Source organism: Ascaphus truei, chromosome 11 (assembly GCF_040206685.1).
Source record: "Ascaphus truei isolate aAscTru1 chromosome 11, aAscTru1.hap1, whole genome shotgun sequence".
Taxonomy (NCBI): Eukaryota; Metazoa; Chordata; class Amphibia; order Anura; family Ascaphidae; genus Ascaphus; species Ascaphus truei.
Window position 1 is genome coordinate 37,027,765 of NC_134493.1, and position 23,601 is coordinate 37,051,365.

The 23,601-nt window shown below is 50.3% G+C and overlaps 1 protein-coding gene across 1 annotated transcript; it reads right to left on the reverse strand.

Annotated features, from left to right (window-relative positions):
• Positions 1-2,923: 2,923 nt before the first annotated feature.
• On the reverse strand, positions 2,924-5,493 carry LOC142463203 (ras-related protein Rap-2c-like). Its single transcript, XM_075565651.1, has one exon. It carries the CDS (start codon positions 4,054-4,056, stop codon positions 3,409-3,411), a length of 648 nt encoding a protein of 215 aa, XP_075421766.1. The 5' UTR covers positions 4,057-5,493; the 3' UTR covers positions 2,924-3,408.
• Between the last annotated feature and the right edge of the window lie 18,108 nt (positions 5,494-23,601).

Sequence of the window (23,601 nt, forward strand, 5' to 3'; positions counted from 1 at the left end):
ATAGTATTACTGTATCATAGAGTTTTACTGTATCTTGCAGCATAGTATTACTGTATCGTACAGTATTTCAGTATCTTGCATCATCATATTACTGTATCATACAGTATTACAGTATCTTGCAGCATAGTATTACTGTATCGTACAGTATTTCAGTATCTTGCATCATCATATTACTGTATCATACAGTATTACAGTATATTGCAGCATAGTATTACTGTATCGTACAGTATTTCAGTATCTTGCATCATCATATTACTGTATCATACAGTATTACAGTATCTTGCAGCATAGTATTACTGTATCGTACAGTATTACAGTATCTTGCAGCATAGTATTACTGTATCGTACAGTATTACAGTATCTTGCAGCATAGTATTACTGTATCGTACAGTATTACAGTATCTTGCAGCATAGTATTACTGTATCATACAGTATTACAGTATCTTGCAGCATAGTATTACTAAGCATAGTATTACTGTATCATACAGTATTACAGTATCTTGCAGCATAGTATTACTGTATCATACAGTATTACTGTATCTTGCAGCATAGTATTACTGTATCGTACAGTATTTCAGTATCTTGCATCATCATATTACTGTATCATACAGTATTACAGTATCTTGCAGCATAGTATTATTGTATTGTACAGTATTACAGTATCTTGCAGCATAGTATTACTGTATCGTACAGTATTACAGTATCTTGCAGCATAGTATTACTGTATCATACAGTATTACAGTATCTTGCAGCATAGTATTACTGTATCATATAGTATTACAGTATCTTGCAGCATAGTATTACTGTATCGTACAGTATTACAGTATCTTGCAGCATAGTATTACTGTATCGTACAGTATTACAGTATCTTGCAGCATAGTATTACTGTATCATACAGTATTACAGTATCTTACACAGCACAGCATTACTGTATCATACAGTATTACAGTATCTTGCAGCATAGTATTACAGTATCGTACAGTATTACAGTATCTTGCAGCATAGTATTACTGTATCATACAGTATTACAGTATCTTGCAGCATAGTATTACTGTATCGTACAGTATTACAGTATCTTACAGCACAGCATTACTGTATCATACAGTATTACAGTATCTTACACAGCATAGTATTATTGTATCGTACAGTATTACAGTATCTTGCAGCATAGTATTACTGTATCATACAGTACAGATTCTGTTTAATAATAACAACAGAAAAACATAAACCAGTTGTCTGGGACCTGGCCTTCTATGTAACCCCTCTGGCAGTGAAGGGTTCAGTGCATGGAAATGTTATGGTTTCTGTGGCAGGTTTAACCTGTGCGGATTTCTCTGCTCTTTAAATTTAAGTTTTAGGGCAATATTTACTAAGTGTTGTTAAGTACACCGTAGAGCTCGTTTATTTCAGTGATTCATAAGGTATATTATTACTTTTACTGAATCAAGGCCTTATTGTTTCCTTCCTTCTGTTGTATCGGTAAAGGAGATCAGAATACCTGGAAGGGGGATTTACAGATCCTTATTTTACCTCTTTGTATCACAAACATTTGTTTACCCACTAAATGGAACAAAGTGAGGAGAGGGGCAGGGGCGTGAGGAGAGGGGCAAGGGTGTGAGGAGAGGGGCAAGGGCGTGAGGAGAGGGGCAGGGGCGTGAGGAGAGGGGCAGGGGCGTGTGGAGAGGGGCAAGGGTGTGAGGAGAGGGGCAAGGGTGTGAGGAGAGTGGCAGGGGCGTGAGGAGAAGGGCAGGGGCGTGAGGAGAGAGGCAGTGGTGTGAGGAGAAGGGCAAGGGCGTTAGGAGAGGGGCAGGGCCTTGAGAAAAGGGGCAGGGTCCTGAGGAGAGGCAGGGGTGTGAGTGTAAAATGAGTATGTGAAGATCTGGAAACAGATATCTTATTCCTGTGAAAGGTAAATAAAGAAAATTCTAAATTGCTTTTCTTTTATTTAAAAAAAAAACACATCTCACAATTCCGTCATAAAAAGTACAAAGTTACAATCACTACAAAGCTGTATTTCTGCATACAGAGCCCCAGTGCCCACTGCCCAGGACTCACAGCAGCGTTATTCAGAGGCAGCTCCCAATGCAGCGGAATAGGGCTAAAAAAAGCCATAGAGTATTCTTTTAGTGTCAGTATTTTCACAATAAAGTGACCCGCCTCCCAAATCCAGCAGCAGCAGCAGCTTCACATATCAGTCCCAAGCTTGTAATCTGCAGCCCCTCTCCTCACACCCCCTGCCCCCCTCCACACGCCCCTACCCCTCTTCTCACACCCCGTGCCCCTCTCCTCACACCCCCTGCCCCTCTCCTCACACCGCCTGCCCCTCTCCTCACACCCCATGCCCCTCTCCTCACACCCCCTGCCTCTCTCCTCACACACCCTGCCCCTCTCCTCACACCCCCTGTCCCTCTCCTCACACCCCCTGCCCCTCTCCTCACACCCCCTGCCCCTCTCCTCACACCCCCTGCCCCTCTCCTCACATCCCATGCCCCTCTCTTCACACCCCATGCCCCTCTCCTCACACCCTGCCCCTCTCGTCACACTCCTGCCCCTCTCACATTCCAGGGAAGACCCTCTCCTCACACTCCTGCCCCTCTCACATTTCAGGGAAGCCACTCTCCTCACACCCCATGCCCCTCTCCTCACACTCCTGCCCCTCTCCTCACACCAGGGAAGCCCCTCTCCTCACACTCCTGCCCCTCTCATATTCCAGGGAAGCCCCTCTCCTCACACTCCAGGGAAGCCCCTCTCCTCACACTCCAGGGAAGCCCCTCTCCTCACACTCCTGGGAAGCCCCTCTCCTCACACCCCTGCCCTTCTCCTCACACCCTGCCCCTCTCCTCACACCCCTGCCCTTCTCACACCCTGCCCCTCTCCTTCTCACACCCTGCCCCTCTCCTCACACCCCTGCCCCTCTCCTCACACCCCGGCCCCTCTCACATTCCAGGGAAGCCCCTCTCCTCACACTCCTGCCCCTCTCACATTCCAGGGAAGCCCCTCTCCTCACACTCCAGGGAAGCCCCTCTCCTCACACTCCAGGGAAGCCCCTCTCCTCACACTCCTGCCCCTCTCCTCGCACCCCTGCCCCTCTCCTCACACCGTTGCCCCTCTCCTCACACCTTTGCCCCTCTCCTCACACCCTGGGGAGAGACCCTGGCTGCCCCTTGTAATACCCAAAGTCACTGCCCCCAGCCTATGCTCTTAGTTTATTGCGCATCTCAGGAGCCTACTCAGGGTCTTTGGGTCTCACTTTAGCACCTGCGCTTGGGACCCCTTCTCTGTGACACCCTGCGCCAGCCCCAGCGCTCTTATCACCGATACCTCGTGGCCCTTGGGGTCTCCAGAAGTACCAGTACAAGCTTGGGACCCAAGTGTGGCCCCTGAGTGTCAGTCCCCAAAAGTCCCCCTCTAGGACATATGGCAGCCGCGCTGCTTCCCGCGGCGCTGCCTCCTGCTCGGCTCAGGCAGTGCGCTCGCTCTGCGCCTCTCCAGCGACGGGCGCAACCAGCAGGGCAGGTCCACCCGGCGCAGCAGCTCGTCGAACAGCGCCCTCACGTTGTGATCGCCCTTGGCCGAGGTCTCCAGGTAGCCGGCTCCCCACTCCAGCTCCGCGGTGGCCGCCGCCTGTAGCGCCAGCGCCTGCCCAGCGCCCGCCGGCGCTACCCCGGGGAACAGGTCCGCCTGGTTCCCGACCACCACCATGGGGGCGTCCAGCTCCCCCTTGACCGCCAGGATCTCGTCCCTTAACCGCTGCACCTCCTGGAAGGAGCCGGGGTCCGAGAGCGAGAAGACCAGCGCAAAGGCGTGCGCTTGGCGGATGCGCAATTTGCGCATGGCCGGGAAGGAGTAGCTGCCGCTGGTGTCCACGATCTCCAGGCGCAACTGCAGCGCCTCGGGCTGCTCCGGGTCCAGGCAGTGCAGCTCCTCCACCGTGCGCCGGTGCCGGGGCTCGAAGCGGTCGTAAAGGAAGCGCTGGATCAGCGCCGTTTTACCGACCCCGGCTGCGCCCAGGAACACCAGGCGCACGCTGCCGCTGGGTGGCACCGACAGGAACATGGTGGGGGTTCCGGTATAACGCCCCCCCCTCTCTGTAGCGCTACTTGGAGTTATGTCTGGGAAGGGGGTGAAGTGTTATACAGGGGGGTTGGCTGTGTCCCCTTATGTCGCTTTGTTGCCCCTTTAAGGGCGAGGTTCTCCTACTCTGGAACTGTCTCTGGGGGTCTCCTCCTCCTGGAGGTGTCTGCAGATGGGAGGTCTCAGGGGGTCCCCTCCTCTAGAGGTGTCTGCAGATGGGAGGTCTCAGGGGGTCCCCTCCTCTGGAGGTGCCTGCAGATGGGAGGTCTCAGGGGGTCCCCTCCTCTGGAGGTGCATGCAGATGTGAGGTCTCAGGGGGTCCCCTCCTCTGGAGGTATCTGCAGATGTGAGGTCTCAGGGGGTCCCCTCCTCTGGAGGTGCCTGCAGATGTGAGGTCTCAGGGGGTCCCCTCCTCTGGAGGTGCCTGCAGATGGGAGGTCTCAGGGGGTCCCCTCCTCTGGAGGTGCATGCAGATGTGAGGTCTCAGGGGGTCCCCTCCTCTGGAGGTATCTGCAGATGTGAGGTCTCAGGGGGTCCCCTCCTCTGGAGGTGTCTGCAGATGGGAGGTCTCAGGGGGTCCCCTCCTCTGGAGGTGTCTGCAGATGGGAGGTCTCAGGGGGTCCCCTCCTCTGGAGGTGCCTGCAGATGTGAGGTCTCAGGGGGTCCCCTCCTCTGGAGGTGCCTGCAGATGGGAGGTCTCAGGGGGTCCCCTCCTCTGGAGGTGCCTGCAGATGTGAAGTCTCAGGGGGTCCCCTCCTCTGGAGGTATCTGCAGATGTGAGGTCTCAGGGGGTCCCCTCCTCTGGAGGTGTCTGCGGATGGGAGGTCTCAGGGGGTCCCCTCCTCCTGGGGGTGTCTGCAGATGGGAGGTCTCAGGGGGTCCCCTCCTCTGGAGGTGCCTGCAGATGTGAGGTCTCAGGGGGTCCCCTCCTCTGGAGGTGTCTGCAGATGTGAGGTCTCAGGGGGTCCCCTCCTCTGGAGGTATCTGCAGATGTGAGGTCTCAGGGGGTCCCCTCCTCTGGAGGTGTCTGCAGATGGGAGGTCTCAGGGGGTCCCCTCCTCTGGAGTTGTCTGCAGATGGGAGGTCTCAGGGGGTCCCCTCCTCCTGGGGGTGTCTGCAGATGGGAGGTCTCAGGGGGTCCCCTCCTCTGGAGGTGCCTGCAGATGTGAGGTCTCAGGGGGTCCCCTCCTCTGGAGGTATCTGCAGATGTGAGGTCTCAGGGGGTCCCCTCCTCTGGAGGTGTCTGCAGATGTGAGGTCTCAGGGGGTCCCCTCCTCTGGGGGTGTCTGCAGATGTGAGGTCTCTTCCTCTGGAGCTGCGCTCTTCCTGTGTGAGGGATTTCTCTCACTCCCTGGGGCTGTGTTGGATCAGTGCTCTGGGTGGTGTCTGTATAAGAGAAGATCAGTCACACCCTCTCACTAGCCTTGCTCTGTCTGACTCGCACTTGTGGCTCCTACTTTTATATACCCAGCGCTTGGCAGCTTTGGCCAATCAGCAGGAGGGGCGGGCGCCGGTTGGGCGCTGTGCAGAAGTCCTGAGCAGTGTCAAAAGCACGTGTATCTGTGTATATATTATATATATATACACACACACAATCAAAAAGAAACACTCAATACCGTTCTGTGGCTAACAGAATGCTTATATTTGTGCGAGCTTTCGAGAGACACGGATCTCTTCTTCCGGGCGATGTTACAATGGATAAAGCCAGAAAAGTTTTACTTTAAAACAGTCCGGAATGGGATATGTTGATGAAACCTATCCCTCCCCCCCCCTGTGCAGTATGTGATTTATGACTTTAGGTGTTAAATAGTCCCTGAATATTTGTGATGTAAGAGTGTGTGTATGTATGTAAATATAAATATATAAAGCGCCCACAGTGTATACAGTGCTTTACAAAAGGTGTGTGGAGGGGGAGTGTATATCAATGGCGTGGGTAGGTGTTGAAATGTAAGAGGGTGTTGCATTACTATTAATGTGTGTAGATGCTATGTGGTCCCTATTGGTATATAGGGATAGAATTACATTGTACATTTGTATGTGTAAGAGATAGGTGTGTGTGTGTGTGTGTGTGTGTGTGTGTGTGTGTGTGTGTGTGTGTGTGTGTGTGTGTGTGTGTGTGTGTGTGTGTGTTCATATAGCACAGTATTAATAGACATGGGATTTAGCACTCATGGGAGAGAGGCGGGGTATGTACCGGATTAATAATGTAAACAGAAACCTTTCAACTGTTTTACGTTGTTTATGCGCTTAAAACAGAACGGTAGAAATGCCCCTGTAAAATAGAACGGATTTACCCCAGAGAGGAAGTTTGTAAGTAAAGAAGTGCTATTTGGAGTTGATAAATAGAGAGAGGAGTGGTACTGTGCACACACCTCCCAACATTAGCACAGGGCCAGGAAGATTGCTTGCGCGCTGCGCGATGAATCGTGTTGTGACAATGTGAACAGGTATAGTGCACGCGCACGTGAGCGTTCAATGGAGAGCAGCCTGAGGAGACAAATACATTTGTATTTGTAGCGCGATGGCCAGGTCACGTGAGCGGTTCGCCCAATGAGGGCGAACCAGCTCCGTGATGTCATGGCCACGCCCCCCAACACGCCGCCCACTCTCGCGCAACAGCAAATTTTTACAGGAATCGCCCCAGCTACATCAGCAAGTGACATCACGGCGCTCGAGCACGCGCGCAATCATACTGGAAGCGACCTTAGGGGTTTTTAGGGTAGGGTCAGTATTAGGGTAGGGGTAGGGTCAGTATTAGGGCAAGGGGTAGGGTCAGTATTACAGTTTTTAGGGTAGGGGTAGGGTCAGTATTAGGGTTTTTTAGGGTAAGGGGTAGGGTCAGTATTAGGGTTTTTTAGGGTAAGGGGTAGGGTAAGTTTTAGCGTTTTTTATGGTAAAGGTTAGGGTCAGTATTAGGTTTTTTTAGGGTAGGGTCAGTATTAGGAGTTTTTAGGGTAGGGGGTAGGGTCAGTATTAGGGTTTTGTAGGGTAGGGTAAGTATTGGGGTTTATTTTTAGGGTAGGGTCAGTATTAGGAGTTTTTAGGGTAGGGTCAGTATTAGGTTTTTTTTAGGGTAAGAGGTAGGGTCAGTATTAGGGGTTTTAGGGTAGGAGTAGGGTCAGTGTTAGGGTTTTTAGGGTATGGGGTAGGGTTAGTATCAGGGTTTTAGGGTACGGGGTAGCGTCAGTATTAGGGGTTTTTAGGGTAAGAGGTAAGGTCATTATTAGGGGGGGGTTTAGGGTAAGGTTAGGGACTTAACTTGGTGGTGAAGCAGCCAGAGGTCCCTGCAGCGAGGTGAGTAGCGGCTAAACGCCGGCGGAGATTGGATCCTGGACCGGTTCTGTGTTATCTGTTATCTCCCATCTAACGCGTCCTTACAGCAGCTTTGGGATATGTGCCCTTAGGATGAGAGCCTCCCTGTAGGTGCACATGCAAAAGTGATGCTTTTATCTTGTAAGGTGGGGGAAGATGTATTGGATACACTGTAGCAGGGAGTGTACTGAGATACACTGTACCACCTGATGGGAGTGTTCAACTCCAGTCCTCAAGGGCCACCGACAGGTCAGGTTTTAAGGCTATCCCTGGTTCAGCACAGGTGGCTGAGTCACTGATTGAGCCACCTGTGCTGAAGCCGTTGACTGGAGTTTGCCACCCCTGCTCTAGATTGTAAGCTCTCACGAACAGGGCCGTCAATACCTCTTTGTGCATGTTTGTCCTTATTTGTAGGCAACTCTGTTTATGTAATGATCAAATCTCTGTACCCCCCCCCCCCCCCCATTGTACCGCGCTGCGGCATATGCGGGCGCTTTACAAATAAATAATAATATGTCTGCTCCGGTCTGATCTTGGGGCTTTGCACCTTACCTATAGTTGCCACTAGAGGGCATCTAACACCAAAATTGATTGGAAAACTAAATTATGAGGAATAAACAGTAATACAAGATACTAGCACGCATATAAATAGGAAAACACGCCTACATTTACTGCAGTATACAGGTGTGTGCATCTTTGTACGTGCGTGAGTGTGCATGTTACAATCTGTGTAGCATGAGGATATATGTGAATGGGTTTAAACATTGTGTATCAGTATCTGTGTGTTTTCATTTGCTTTCAAAATGAAGACATGTTTCTGCAGATTAACGCAAACACAGGGTTACATCTGCTGTAGTGATTTTGGTATATGCCTGACAGTATCGCCAGGGCGGTATTTATAAGTATGTGTGGCGATTACATTGCTATCTGTGCTTTATTTGCGTGTGTGTTGAACATTTTCAGTGCTCTTTTGTGACTGTGAATTTCAGAGGGCACGGCAGGCTAAACCCACTGTTCAGTTTCTTTAATGAATGGGTGTAGTGGTTAAACGGGTGGTCTGGAATAATCACACTAATAGGTTTGATTGCTGCCTTGCCTTGTTATTTCCACCTCGCTGATAGCGGCATGCCTCCGGAAAATGACAGGAACAGGAATTTAAAGCTGCAGTGCGTGTTGATCGCCATTTTTTTTAAACTAATTTTTAAGATATATTTTCCTGCCCTTTGCCAAGCAGTTTTTTTTTTTTTTTTAATTTGATGGTCCGGGAGTTTAAAATGGAGGTCTCCTAGAGCACAGTGCAGTCAAGCTAGAGCAAGGGTGGCCAACTCCAGTCGTCAAGGATCATCAACAGATCAGGTTTTCAGGATATCCCTGCTTCAGCACAGGTGGCTCAGTCTTCGATATCCTGAAAACCTGACCTGTTGGTGACCCTTGAGGACTGGAGTTGGCCGCCCCTGAGCTAGAGATTAAGAAAATCATGATTTTTAACATTTAAAGAGCAGGACATGCTCAGGGGGAAAGATACTTCCATTACATGAGCTAAACACATGTAGGCTTCTGGGGGGGAGGGGGTGCTGCGTTTATGTCTAAAAATACAAGACAAAAATATTTGTGTTAAATTAGGAATAAAGTCACCCGACTCAAGAAACCCGCTTCTAGTCCCATGGTTCAATAAAGAATCCGCTCACCCGATTGTCACGGGGGACCAGTACTTTTAACACCTTTTACTTTCCGGGATCCACTCACTAGGCAGGACGACATTGTTAAATAAAATGGTGTTTATTCGGGCAAGCCCGCAGACACACAAACATCCACAAATACAAGGGGATACACACCGACTGGGGGTGTGGGGGGAGACACGAGCCTCAGCTAGGTGCAGGGCGCCCGCTTCAGGAAGGCTTACCCTGTCCGCTCCACGTCAGGGAACACCCGGTTCTCTTTTCGGGGGAACCGCAGTGCTCTCCCTGCTACGTTCGCCGCTCAGAACTTGGCCGCGAAATACGAGACTTAGCCTCAGCTCGGCCAGGCTTTTCTCCGGTAACTCTATGCCGAGCGCTCTGCTATTTGGAGCAGAGCACTTTCAAAAAGCCCACCATCGTTTCACCGGCTCAAGCCCTAGGATGCTCTGGTTCTCTGATCGGCCAGTCTCCTTACATAGACCCCGCTGGGCTGTGTCTAACATGGAAGATGGGCTGGCGACCAATCAGAGAGGGGGGGTTTGTCCCCAACTGCCAATCACGAGCCGGGAGCTCGTCTGGCTTTACCCAATGAAAGGAGGGGGCGTGATTAGGTTCAGGATGCCTGCAAAGCGGGAAATATGAACTGGCCAATGGAAATCGCGCCTACGAGCCGCGTCTCAGCAACAGCTTTCCCTGGCCAGCCCATTGCCGTCCACTGGGCAGGCGCCACAGAGTCTAGCTGGTACAAAGGGTCTCACCCGCTGAGAGACCATCCGCAGACCGGTTCCTCCGCCCTTTCCCGCCTCCCAGATGTCCTGACACTTTGCCCATCTGTCCCTTTGATCCGCCATTGCCATGCAGACCCCTTGGCTAATTACATTACCGGGGCTGTCTGTATAGCAATGGATACCTATCTTATTACATTGGAAACTATCAGTATAACCGGTCAGCAACCCCTTACACGGTTTGTAACCCTATTTGCCCCCCAACATCCACCCTTAAACTCCTGTTCCCAAAGTCCCGGTCCTGCAGCTATTTCCTATGAGGGTCCGTAACCACACAGGACATCCCTAGCATATAAACTCACAGGGGACAGTTTAAGGGGAACATAGTTACAGGGGAACACAATAACTCACATTACTGGTCCCAAGAGCTGACACACATAGCCCATTACACACGGTTTCCATGGGCATCCAGCGGGGCTTCACCTTTATTATGAAGGCCAGCTACCCATTCCGTCACATCTCCCCCCTCAAGATGAAGGCTCCAGGATAGTCACCTTATCAGGTGGCTTTCTGAGCCGGAAAATCCTTGAGTTCTCGGGGTCAAGGCAGAGACCCTCTGGCCAGTAAAATCCTCCGGCATTGCTGTACCCCTTGCCCTCTCCATAGTCCAAGTTCAACAGGGCAAGTGTCTACTGCAGCAATAAACTCGCCTTCCCCCTGCCACCCTGGGTACCCACCCCTGGGGCTGGGGTCTCTGACCCCTGGGGTCACAAAAGGCTGCAAGGTCTTTATTGCACTGACTGCAGCAAGGCAGGTCCGCAGAGCCTGAAACGCATGTCCACATTCAGGGGACCAGGCTGCCAGTACCATAACCTGCAGGTCAGTCACCTCAGTCAGGGGGTCAGTCAGGCCACTGTAATGGGTCACTAGGTCTCTGTAGTACCTCTGCACTTCCCTGATCTCCCCCTCTATCCTGTCCCCTTCCACTGAGACACTGTACACAGTCTGGTGTAGGGGCTGCTGACCCCCGGTGTCAACCGGGTGATCAGCCCACTGGGTCCCGCATGGCTCATCCATAGCAGGGACTCCCTGTCCCCCTAACATCTCTTGCTTCCACTCCCACTGGGGAGCTGCGAGCTGTCTCCCCCTGCTCCACAGAGCCTGCCCTAAACCTCCAAGGAAACACTACCTGGTCCCTCACTGTCTCTAAGCTAGCCGGAGCTCCTGGGGCTGGGACCCAGTCAAAAAGCACACTACGGTCCGCCGGCAGATCGGCATCTGCCCGCACCATCTCCTCCGACTGCACACCGAGCTCCAGCAGCTCACCCTCCGTCACATTGTCAGGAAAAAGGTCACCACGGGGTTTGTTACACACATAGGGACACCGTCTGGGCATGGTCGGGCTTATCTGCCTGGACCCCTCAGGGACCTCCATGCGCGTGGGCTCCAAATGCAGGGGAGCGATGATCTGTGTGGTGGGCTCCAAAAGCTAGGGAGCCAGAACCACTGTAGTGGGTGACCCTGCCAACTGCTCCTCCGCCTGGGCCACTGCCCGCCTTTGGCTCTCTGTGACTGGGGTCACAAGGGCACCCTCTCCTGGTAGCTTCACCGGCATCCCCATCCATCCGTGGGAGCAGCTGGTGCTCTGGGCAAGTCTGAGTTCCTTCAAAGCTTCGGCTGCTTTCTACTTTATAGAGGTAATCCAAGCAGCTTAAAAAAAAAAAAGTGTATATTTTTTTGTTTTAATATACGCAGACTTTGATTTACCTTTATTGAAAACTAATTACCGAAGCTGCCGATCGATTCATACTCCTGTGATCGATCAGCAAAGATCCTGCTTCCCTGGGTTCACTAAATGGCCGCTTTTCCGTTTCAAATCAATCCTCCGGGCAGTGTAACTCGGCAGCTTCAATGTATCCTTAAATCACTAAGGTAACATTATCTAATGTTACAGTTTGCAGCTCAAACTGCTGGGAATATTGGCAACAAATGATCACAAACAGGAAAGTGTTGCAAACATCTTGCACTGCTGGGGATGTGGCTAAAACCTGCTATAGAAATAAAAAGATGATCAGAACTGTATATTAAAACCCATTAAAAATGACCGTAAGAGTTTAATTTAGAAAAAAAAGGTGGTAAGTATGATCTAATACTACAGAACTGATTAATTAAAAAAAAATGCACATGTAGGATATTGCTTGGATTGATCTTTTTATCATGCTTGTAACTTGTAATGTTGTCAGCTTTAGGCTGGGGCCATGGATGGTACCGCAGACAGTGCGGACGCGTCCACACACTGAGCGAACAGACTGCCTTAGTGTTTGCGTCCATGCGGCGTGCTAGCGGGGCGCGGCTTGCGCAAGATATCAGTTAAAACTGATTTCTTGATGCGACAGGCCGGTCACGTGAGCGGTCCGCCCAATGAGGGCGAACCAGCTCCGTGACGTCACTGCCACGCCCCTAAACACGCTTCGAGCGGGTGACGTCACGGCCGCGCACGCCTCCGCAAGGGCGAAGGCGCCATGGCCCCAGCCTTACTTAGGGCCCGGGACATGCTTGAAAACGAGAGGTGACTCTGTAAAATATTTTATACATACAAAAAGTGAGATGTTGGATGGATTAGGGGGATTTTGCAAGAGAGAACAAACCATTGTCAGGGACGGCTGCAGGGGCAATCTCATGCAGTTATAATGTAAATAAAGATTATTTTCACCTTCTTAAGAACGCAATCTCCTTCCAAACTTCTAATCTAAAAGGCAGCAGAACAACCCAGGAAGAGGTTTGTAACCAAAACAATGCCGGTGGGAGCAGTGAACGGAACCCAGTGGAACTGTAAACTCCAGCCTTATCAGCATGGAGAAAGCCAAGCGGAGATAAGACTGTTTTGCTTTTTTTACTCTGACTCCCCTCCCCACCTAATTCCAGATCAAAACAAAAACCAGTAGTTTCCAGCAACAAAATGCAGGTAGCGTGTACCATTCGAGAGTAGCTCAATGATTCCTACACATCCAAGGGAAGAAAGACATCATTTTTTTAAGGAATTCAGTGCTGGATGATATTGTCATAATAGTAAATGAGAGAAGTACAGGGCGTTACTCTGTATTGACCAGGTGCGAACTATTTTGTTAAGGTGAAATGTAGTTTAAAATCCCCTTTTTGCGGTCCATATTCTTTAGCTTGCTCCTGCACTGTAATCCTCCGTTGTCAGAGGGGCCTGCTATCTGCTGCTGGCCCCTCTGGCAGGGAAAGGGTTAAGTGTCATACAGTGTTCCAGACCTCTAGCTCTCCACCTATTGACCCGCCCATGAGTGAGCGTGTAAGGGGACACCTGATGTTTTAAGAGACAGATCCTGGTTTATTTGTTCTCAGTGGAAGGGCAGTGTGTACAACGGGGATACAGAGAGGGTGAGAGGTATGCATCAACTCAGGGGGTCTCAACTCCAGTCCGCAAGGGCCCCCAACAGGTCAGGTTTTAAGGATGTCCCAGCTTCAGCACGGGTGGCTCAATCAGTGGCTCAGCGGAAGAGCCTGCTTCAGCACAGGTGGCCCAATCAGTGGCTCAGTCGTTGACTGAGCCACTGATTGAGTCATCCGTGCTGAAGCTGGGAAATCCTGAAAACCTGACCTGTTGGCGGGGGGGTTGGGGAGCTTGAGGACTGGAGTTGAGAACCCCTGGGTTAGGATATAACAGATGTGTTATTAAACGCATTGTTTTGTGCCTTAATGGGATAATAACATCTGCATTTTCTGTTTATATTTAAGATGTGTTTACTAGCGTTGCGCTTTTATCCCCTGACAGATTAACTACACAAGGGAACAGTAACACATAACCTGAAATATACAGTGTGCGCTAAACCCCCCTCCCTGGGGTTTATAGAGACTGAAATTAAACTCATAAAGGATGTGTTCGCAATTCTGGCGTTGCAGTGATAAGGATGAAGTCTGTGTGGTAGCCATTTTTAAAACCCTCAAAGTTGCCTACTTGAAAAAAAAATACAGGAGAATGTCATAATAAATATGTGATGTGGTTAACATGGGTAAAGTAAAGGATTTTGGAACCAAAATAATGTTGGACTGTCTAAGAACCTTTAGGCTGACTCCCCGCGGGCGCTGAGCACGCTCATGCTTAGAGCATGAGCGCCGGGTGTCCTGCAACTTGCGCACGCGCGCATGGGGAGGGGGGGAGGGGAGGGCGCAATTGCGGGCTATCTGAGCAAGCGGCAAAGTTTAACATTTTTATTTACAAAAGCGCTGAGCGTGTGTGCCCGCGCATGCGTGCGCGCCGGAACTTGCATATGTATATATATATATATATATATATATATATATATATATATATATAACAAAAGAAGAAATATATTAGCGCCAACCTATCACTATATAAAATCTCTATAGAGTAAAAATATAAATAAAAGTGAAATGGAAAATGTTATTACAAATAAAAGTAAAAAACCTATGCTAAGCACAGTGGATGTAGTAAAACATTTTAAAATAATGAACCAATAAAATATCAAAAAAGAAAATGTCCAGAAAAATATATGGAAAAGATATACAAATCCCAAAATGTTCCAATTGCTATCCAAAAGAGTCTCTGCAGCCCGAATGAAGGGAACACCACTTCCTTAGGATATCTACAAAAACACAGAAAAAACAGGCGCACTCATAGCGTAAAATTGTATAACAATAAATTTATGGAGTAAGGGATAAAAATGCACACTCACAAACAAAGCTGAAAAAAATGCGTTTTTGAGTACAACTCAGCCCGTTCAGATGCAGGAGATCCTGATGAAGTCTCGCTTGAGACGAAACGCGTAGAGATTGCTGTGGAGCCTACTGTCCAGGTTATATATTTTATTTGCACTCATCTACATTATTGCACTCCTGCTGCTTTGCTAGCATTTTGCTACCAGCCATTCAGACATTCAAGTTCCTGTTTACACTGTGAACTCTCCCCGGCTGAAACCTCGCTGACATCATCGAGTTCACGCGAGACTCTATTCAGTGTATGCTCTGTGTAGCACTGGAGAGAGGGGAAGGCGGCGTCCCTCGTGGCTCTCGGTCCCTGCCAGGACCTAGAGGGGCTATTGTGGCAAGACACACCGCGGACATCACACCGAAGTCCTCCTCCTTGGGTTCCTGCATCTGAACGGGCTGAGTTGTACTCAAAAACGCATTTTTTTCAGCTTTGTTTGTGAGTGTGCATTTTTATCCCTTACTCCATAAATGTATTGTTATACAATTTTACGCTATGAGTGCGCCTGTTTTTTCTGTGTTTTTGTATATATATATATCTACTATATATTTCTCAAACAGTCATATGTGTCTATGTCTGTATGTGTCTCCATGTGTCCCTCCCTGTGTCCCTAGCGGCAATCCCATTGGACCTGCCTCAGGCCAATGACATTGCTCCCTTGGCCCCACACCCGCCCCCGCACACCTCTCATTGGCCTGCGCCCAACACACAAACCCTACTGCCACACTCTCCCAGCCCTCACTGAGGTTTGGAAACTGCTTCACAGCACCTAACCCTGGAAACGCTTCACAGCTCTCACCTCTCAACCCACAAAACCCTCACCGCCTGATACCACCAAAACAACTGCGGAATCAGGTACAGACTCTTAACTATATATATATTGTTTAACGTACGCTCACCTCCACACACCGCACCATCACGGAACGCACACCACCTCTTAACAACCACCCCCCCCACTAATGCACACCACCGCAGCCACTGATAATCACTTTCACCGACACCACAGGCCCCCCTCCGGACCCCTTCACCTCCCTCACCGAGCGCCAACACTACCTCCCTCACCGAGTGCCAACACTACCTCCCTTCACCGAGCGCCAACACTACCTCCCTTCACCTCCCTCACGGAGCGCCAACACTACCTCCCTTCACCTCCCTCACGGAGCGCCAACACTACCTCCCTTCAGCTCCCTCACCGAGCGCCAACACTACCTCCCTTCAGCTCCCTCACCGAGCGCCAACACTACCTCCCTTCACCTCCCTCACGGAGCGCCAACACTACCTCCCTTCACCTCCCTCACGGAGCGCCAACACTACCTCCCTTCACCTCCCTCACCGAGCGCCAACACTACCTCCCTTCACCTCCCTCACGGAGCGCCAACACTACCTCCCTTCAGCTCCCTCACCGAGCGCCAACACTACCTCCCTTCACCTCCCTCACCGAGCGCCAACACTACCTCCCTTCACCTCCCTCACAGAGCGCCAACACTACCTCCCTTCACCTCCCTCACGGAGCGCCAACACTACCTCCCTTCACCTCCCTCACGGAGCGCCAACACTACCTCCCTTCACCTCCCTCACGGAGCGCCAACACTACCTCCCTTCACCTCCCTCACGGCCCGCATCACAACCGCGCACGTGGAGCGCCAACACTACCTCCCTTCAGCTCCCTCACCGAGCGCGAACCCAACATCGGTACACAGCAAGCCCTCCTCTATACCGGACGCACCACTAAAAACACTCAAGTTATATCCCCCCCCTCCCCCTCTCGCCCCCTCCCTCCCCCCTCCCTCCCCCCTCTCTCCCCCTCGCCCCCTCTCTCCCCTCCCTCCCCTCCTCCCCCCCTCCCTCCCCCCAACAAACCTGCAACCATACCGCAAACACACCACCTCCCGGTACACGACACAACCCCCCTCCAGGGAACACACATCTCGCCTTCACCCTGCTGCCACATCTGTTTTTCAATGTACACAACAACCCCTCCTGGATACCGGACCCCCCCCCCCCCCCCCACCAAAACACTCCCGTCGCACGGATGCCCCCCCCCAATAACACTCCCGTAGCCCCCAAACACTCCCGTACACCACAAGACCCCACAAACCCTCACCTGCACGCAAACACAGCAACACCTCCTGTAGGGACTCACACATCACCTTAACACTCCTGCAACATCAGTGCTTCACAACATTACATAGCACTCATTCCATTCAATAACACCTCCTGACACATGTCTGCTTGCTAAAACAATATGGGATCACACTTTCCCTTACACACACACACAACACTCAAACACACACCACAAAATCCACACACATACCCTCAACAACGCACCACACACACCACCTTCGCCATGTCCACACAAACACCCTCAGCCACGCCACACGCCATCACACACGCCCTCACGCACCACACACACGCACTCAGCCACGCACCACGGGCACACACACACGCCATCAACCACGCCACACGCCCTCAGCCACACACACCCAAACATCATGTGCGGATACGCAACACACAATAACACTTACACACATAACTACCTACCCCCCACACAACAAACACCACAACGCATGCTGCGGCATATTCAATCCACCTACCCTACACAACACTTCAACACACCCGCACGGACGCAAAGACACACCAACACACCCTCGCCAACCCAAACACCTTCACACTCAACACAATGCACATTTACTGCTCTGGAACACCTCTCCCCTGGAACCTGAACCCACCACACACCCAAACGTGCGCACAAACACACACCCACAACACAAAATAAGCTCTTATGTGAAATAAAATATATTTTACAAAATAAATATCATTTTTCCGTGTGTATTTTACAATTTCACTACACATTATTACACTACATTAACACATAATTAGTCACGGTTCACATCACGGGCAACGCCGGGTCTCTCAGCTAGTATATATATATATGCAAGTAACCGTGCCAAGCGCCGACCGCTCAGCGCCAGTGGGGACTCAGCCTTATAGACAAATTGCTGTCAATAGATGAAGATTTGCTGGATGGCAGCACTGCCTTTCCAGGTCCAACCGTGACAGTGTTAACGCGTTGGCTCTCCCCTGATGGCATTAACCCGTTCCCTGCACCTGGTCAGGTGTGCCAGGTTACCCGGCTGCCCTGGTCACCTGTCATTATGTTGGTTTTTCCATGAATATTCCTCTCCGCCTTCTCATCACATATTTACAGCTATTGTGTTTACAGTGGCACACTGCAGCATCTGTGCTGTGTTTAATCTGCCCCACGATATGCAGGGAGCACACAGACCTCCCAGCTTTATGGCCTCTCTTTGTTTTGGTATCAAACGTAGACTTTGTCAGAGAGATAACCGGCCAGGTTGTTTTTGCTGTCAGAGCTGACCCAGAACGGAATTGGTCAGGTTAATGTCACTACCCCACATAAAACCCTCACTGCCTGTATTATGGGTAGTAAATGATAATCTTGCTGGGTGATATCTTTTTAAAATAAAATAACAAATGAACCTATCAGACCTTTACGTGTGTTAATTTTCTTCACTTCCTTTTATAGATCTATAGATATATTTATTTGCTCTTATTCCTTTCTGACTTTCTTGGGCTTGTTGATACACCTGAGGTTGGTGGGTCAGGTTGATTTAGAATTTTAGAAAAATGGCGGCCCAACTCCAGTCCTCAAGGGCCACCAACAGGTCAGCTTTTAAGGATATCCCTGCTTCAGCACAGGTGTCTCAATCAGTGGCTCAGTCTTTGACTGCACCTGTGTTGAAGCAGATATATCCTTAAAAGCTGACCTGTTGGTAGCCCTTGAGGACTGGAGTTGGCCATCCCTGATCTAGATCAAGTTGTAAGATTCTCTTGGCGGAAATGAGAACAAATTCCAGATCTGGGAACCTGCTTTAGAGAATTCAGTCTCGGTGACTTCAAAACCTCATCTCTCTCTCTCACACATTTAGTAGGACCCTTTTCAACATGTTGGGATGCCGTCTTCCTCCTTCTGATAACTGGATCTGAAATCTTCCCAAGCAAGGGGAAGATTGATTCACTGCATCATCAAGTTGTCTTGGGAAGACTTGTAGATAGTGTAATTAGAGAATTCAATGCTACAATGTCATCTTGAGAGTTCCTCGTGTTTGTAGTTGAGCACAAGCGTTGAAATTGAAGATCTCCAGTTTCCTTTTCCACTCACTGTCTGAAGAATTGTACATCTGGAACTATGAACCCTCTTCTGGTGCATTAAACAATATCAAGTCCTTCAGCCATCTGGTTATCTGGAGGTTGAGATTAGAATGCCTGACCCCACCTTAACAATCAGGATGCTGTTGTCACTCTATGATCCCTAGTCAACATGCAGTGAATCAATCTTCCCCTTGCTCGGGAAGACTTCAGCTCCAGTTATCTGAAGAGGGAAGACGCCATCGCAGCATCCTGCAAAGAGTCCTACTGCACGTGAGAGAGAGATGAAGTCACCAAGACTGAATTCTCTAAAGCAGGTTCCCAGGCGATGGGATCAGATTCGGGGAGTTCTCATTTCAGCCAAGCAAATCTAAAAAATTCATCTGGATCAGGGGTGGCCAACTCCAGACCTCAAGGGCCACCAACAGGTCATTTTTTTCAGGATATCCCTGCTTCTGCACAGGTGGCTCAATCAGTCCCTGCTTCAGCATAGGTGGCTCAATCAATGGCTCAGATTGAGCCACCTGTGCTGAAGCAGGGATATCCTAAAAAGCTGACCTGCTGGTAGCCCTTGAAGACTGGAGTTGGCCGCCCCTGATCTAGATCAACCTGGCCTACTGACCTCGGGTATATCAACATGCCCAAGAAGGACAGAAATGAATAAGAGCAAATAAATACAATATCCCAGAAATCTTCAGCGACATATATATATGGTCTGTGCCATTAACCTTCTACAGGTGCATCACAGCATGTCCACCTATACTTATGTTGGTTTTCTTTATATATATATATATATATATATATATATATATATATATATATATATACAGTGCTTGACAAATCACCCAAAAATCTACTCGCCGAACCAAAAAATCTACTCGCCACCTAGTCCCGCCTCTAGTCCCGCCCCCAACCCCGCCTCTAATCCCGCCCCCAGCCCCGCATTTAAAAAAAACCATAAATGAAATAAATTTAATAAATTTCTAGTAAGAACATTCGTTTTTGACATAAGTTTATTTATTGTATTACATTATACTACAATTAGTCCTTGTTTTGTGTGTGTGTATGTGTGTGTATAAATGTCGAATCTAGAAAAAAAAGCCAGATGTGAATGACTAGTTTCCTGCACCCCTTAACTAGTGCCTGGATGCCCCCGCTTCAGAATGTTTAAAGCAGCAATCCCACCTGGGATCTTACCTGATCCGCAGACCCTCAATGTCCAGGTACCTCATTCCCACAATGTTATACATTGGAGGGGATGTGTTCCCTACCTGTCTTCTGGGTTACGGGGGATTCCAATGTCTTCTGTGTGAAGCTTGAGTCAGATCTGGAAGAAAGCAGTATAGGTTATTTCGGTGTAGTATAGGGCAGTTAAGATATACAGGGTAAATAAAATATCCAGATCCAGATTTTGAGACAGAGAGAGGGTGAGACAGAGAGAGGGTGAGACAGAGAGAGAGAGAGAGGGTGAGAGAGAGACGGAGAGAGGGTGAGAGAGAGACGGAGAGAGAGACGGAGAGAGGGTGAGAGAGAGACGGAGAGAGGGTGAGAGAGACGGAGAGAGGGTGAGAGAGAGACGGAGAGAGGGTGAGAGAGAGACGGAGAGAGGGTGAGAGAGGACGGAGAGAGGGTGAGAGAGAGACCGAGAGAGGGTGAGAGAGAGATGGAGAGAGGGTGAGAGAGAGGGTGAGAGGGAGAGAGAGAGGGAGAGACAGAGGGAGAGAGAGAGGGTGAGAGACGGAGAGAGGGTGACTGTGGGGGGATGGGGTGACTGGGTGGGGTGATGGGAGACTGGGTGGGGAGATGGGGTGACTGGGTGGGGTGATGGGGTGACTGGGTGGGGTGATGGGGTGACTGGGTGGGTGATTGGGTGGGGTGACTGGGTGGGTGATTGGGTGGGGTGACTGGGTGGGTGATTGGGTGGGGATTACTGACTGACTGGGTGGGGATTACTGACTGTCTGACTGGGTGGGGTGACTGGGCAGGGGGGTGGGATGACTGACTGGGTGGGGGGTGACTGACTGGGTGGGGGGGTATGACTGACTGACTGGGTGGGGGGGTATGACTGGGTGGGGGGGTTATGACTGACTGGGTGGGGGGGGGTTATGACTGACTGGGTGGGGGGGTATGTTTGACTTGGTGGGGGGGGTATGATTGACTGGGTGGGGGGGTATGACTGGGTGGGGGGTATGACTGACTGGGTGGGGGGGTTATGACTGACTGGGTGGGGGGGTATGACTGACTGGGTGGGGGGGTATGACTGACTGGGTGGGGGGTATGACTGACTGGGTGGGGGGTATGACTGACTGAGGGGGTATGACTGACTGGGTGGGGGGGGGTATGACTTACTGGGTGGGGGGGTATGACTGACTGGGGGGGTATGACTGACTGGGTGGGGGGGTATGTTTGACTTGGTGGGGGGGGTATGATTGACTGGGTGGGCGGGGTATGACTGACTGGGTGGGGGGTATGACTGACTGGGTGGGGGGGGTTATGACTGACTGGGTGGGGGGGGTTATGACTGACTGGGTGGGGGGGTATGACTGACTGGGTGGGGGGGTATGACAGACTGGGTGGGGGGTATGACTGACTGAGGGGGTATGACTGACTGGGTGGGGGGGGGTATGGCTTACTGGGTGGGGGGGTATGACTGACTGGGGGGGTATGACTGACTGGGTGGGGGGGAGTATGACTGACTGGGTGGGGGGGAGTATGACTGACTGGGTGGGGTGGGGGGATGACTGACTGGGTGGGATGGGGGGATGACTGGGTGGGATGGGGGGATGACTGGGTGGGGTGGGGGGATGACTGACTGGGTGGGGTGGGGGGATGACTGGGTGGGGTGGGGGGATGACTGACTGGGTGGGGTGGGGGGTACCTTTGGTGTCCTACACGTACACACACACACACACACACACACACACACACACACACACACACACACACACACACACACACACACACACACACACGCTCTGTGGAACCGGATCCCTGCCTCGCGCGAGCAGCCACGGGGACAGGAGCGGAGACCAAAGGGGAAGCAGGTTTGGGGGGGGGGGGAACATTCCCCGCTGTCATCTCCTGCCCCACGCGAGCAGCCACGGGGACAGGAGCGGAACCGGAGGGCAAGCGGGACCGGGGAGTGGGTGGGGGGGAAATCCCCTGCCGTCATCTCCTGCCCCGCGCGAGCAGCCACGGGGACAGGAGCGGAGACTGAGGGGATGAGAAGGGAAGCGCGAGCAGGAGACAGGGACCGCGCACGCGAGGAGCAGCCATTACTTACCCCTGCAGAGAAGGGCTCCATTCCGCGTCACGACCGCGTCACGGCCAATCAGCCAGGAAGATATTTTGTTTTGTTATTTATTTATTTTTTTAAATTTGTGGGGGGGTGGGGAAGCGGAGACAGCCACGGGGACCGAGGGGAACACCCCTGCTGGCATCGGGAGCAGCCACTGGGGGAAAGCGGGGACCGTAGGGCAACCGGGACGGGGGAACATCGCCCACTGTCATCTCCTGCCCCGCGCGAGCAGCCACAGGGACAGGAGCAGAACCGGAGGGCAAGCGGGGCAGGGGGGGGGGAGATGGGGGGAGAAATCCCCTGCTGTCATCTCTTGCCCGACAGGAGCGGAGACTGGAGGGGATGAGGAGGGAAGCGCGGGCAGGAGACGGAGACGGACCGCGCGCGCGAGGAGAAGCCATTACCCCTGCAGAGAAGGGCTCCATTCCGCGTCACGACCAATTGGCCAATCAGCCAGGAGGATATTTTTTTTGTTGTTTTTTTTTTTTAATTTTTTTAAAATTTGCGCAGAGCAGGGGGGAAAAGTAGCTGGCCACGGGCCAATTTCCGTTCGCACCTGGCGAGTGGGCGACCGGGTTTGTCGAGCTATATATATATATATATATATATATATATATATATATATATATATATATATATATATATATATATATATATATATATATATATATATATAAAGAAAACCAACATAAATATAGGTGGACATGCTGTGATGCACCTGTAGAAGGTTAATGGCACAGACCATATATATATATATGTCGCTGAAGATTCTGGGATATTCTACAGGTGCATCACAGCATGTCCACCTATACTTATGTTGGTTTTCTTTATATATATATATATATATATATATATATATATATATATATATATATATATATATATATATATATATATATATATATATATATATATATATAAAGAAAACCAACATAAGTATAGGTGGACATGCTGTGATGCACCTGTAGAAGGTTAATGGCACAGACCCAAATTAACCCAATTGGCCTCTCTGGAAGCAATGAGCTTAAAGGACACCTTATTATTGTGATTATTCATCCTTGGAGTTTTAATTATGGTAAAAGGCCTATAAGAAACCCAATTGATTAGCAACCCAACAAAGCATAACATTGACTGTCAACCTTCTCTGCAGCCACTCCCTAGAGAGGTCATTTAACACTCACCCCTTTAGTAGCAGAGACTGAAACCCGTTAATAAGAGCGCTCAGACCAGTAATTACAACTCTAATCTTTTAACTGAGGAATCTGCTCCTTTGGTAAGGGCCAGGCTGGCTCCTACTCTACTCCTGCTGGCGCTACACCATAATATCCTTTTCTTATCACAGTAACCCCCCCCCCACCCCCCCTCCAGCAATCTGTTTATTGCTTAAAAGATATCCTAATTAAACATTAGTCTCGCCCTCAAATAATAAGATACAATGTGCGGTTTGAGATTATAAAGGTAAATTAATTCTTCTGTGACATGTGGATGAATGGAACATTCTAAAGAGCTGTTGAGACGGGTGAGAAAGTGGGTCACTTTTTCGGAGTGATGTACGCCAGGTCTGGCAGCCAGGTGTGTGGCATCTTTGGC

Excerpts from the sequence above, each read along its gene's own strand:
- LOC142463203 (XM_075565651.1), bottom strand. The coding sequence starts at position 4,056 with ATGTTCCTGTCGGTGCCACCCAGCGGCAGCGTGCGCCTGGTGTTCCTG.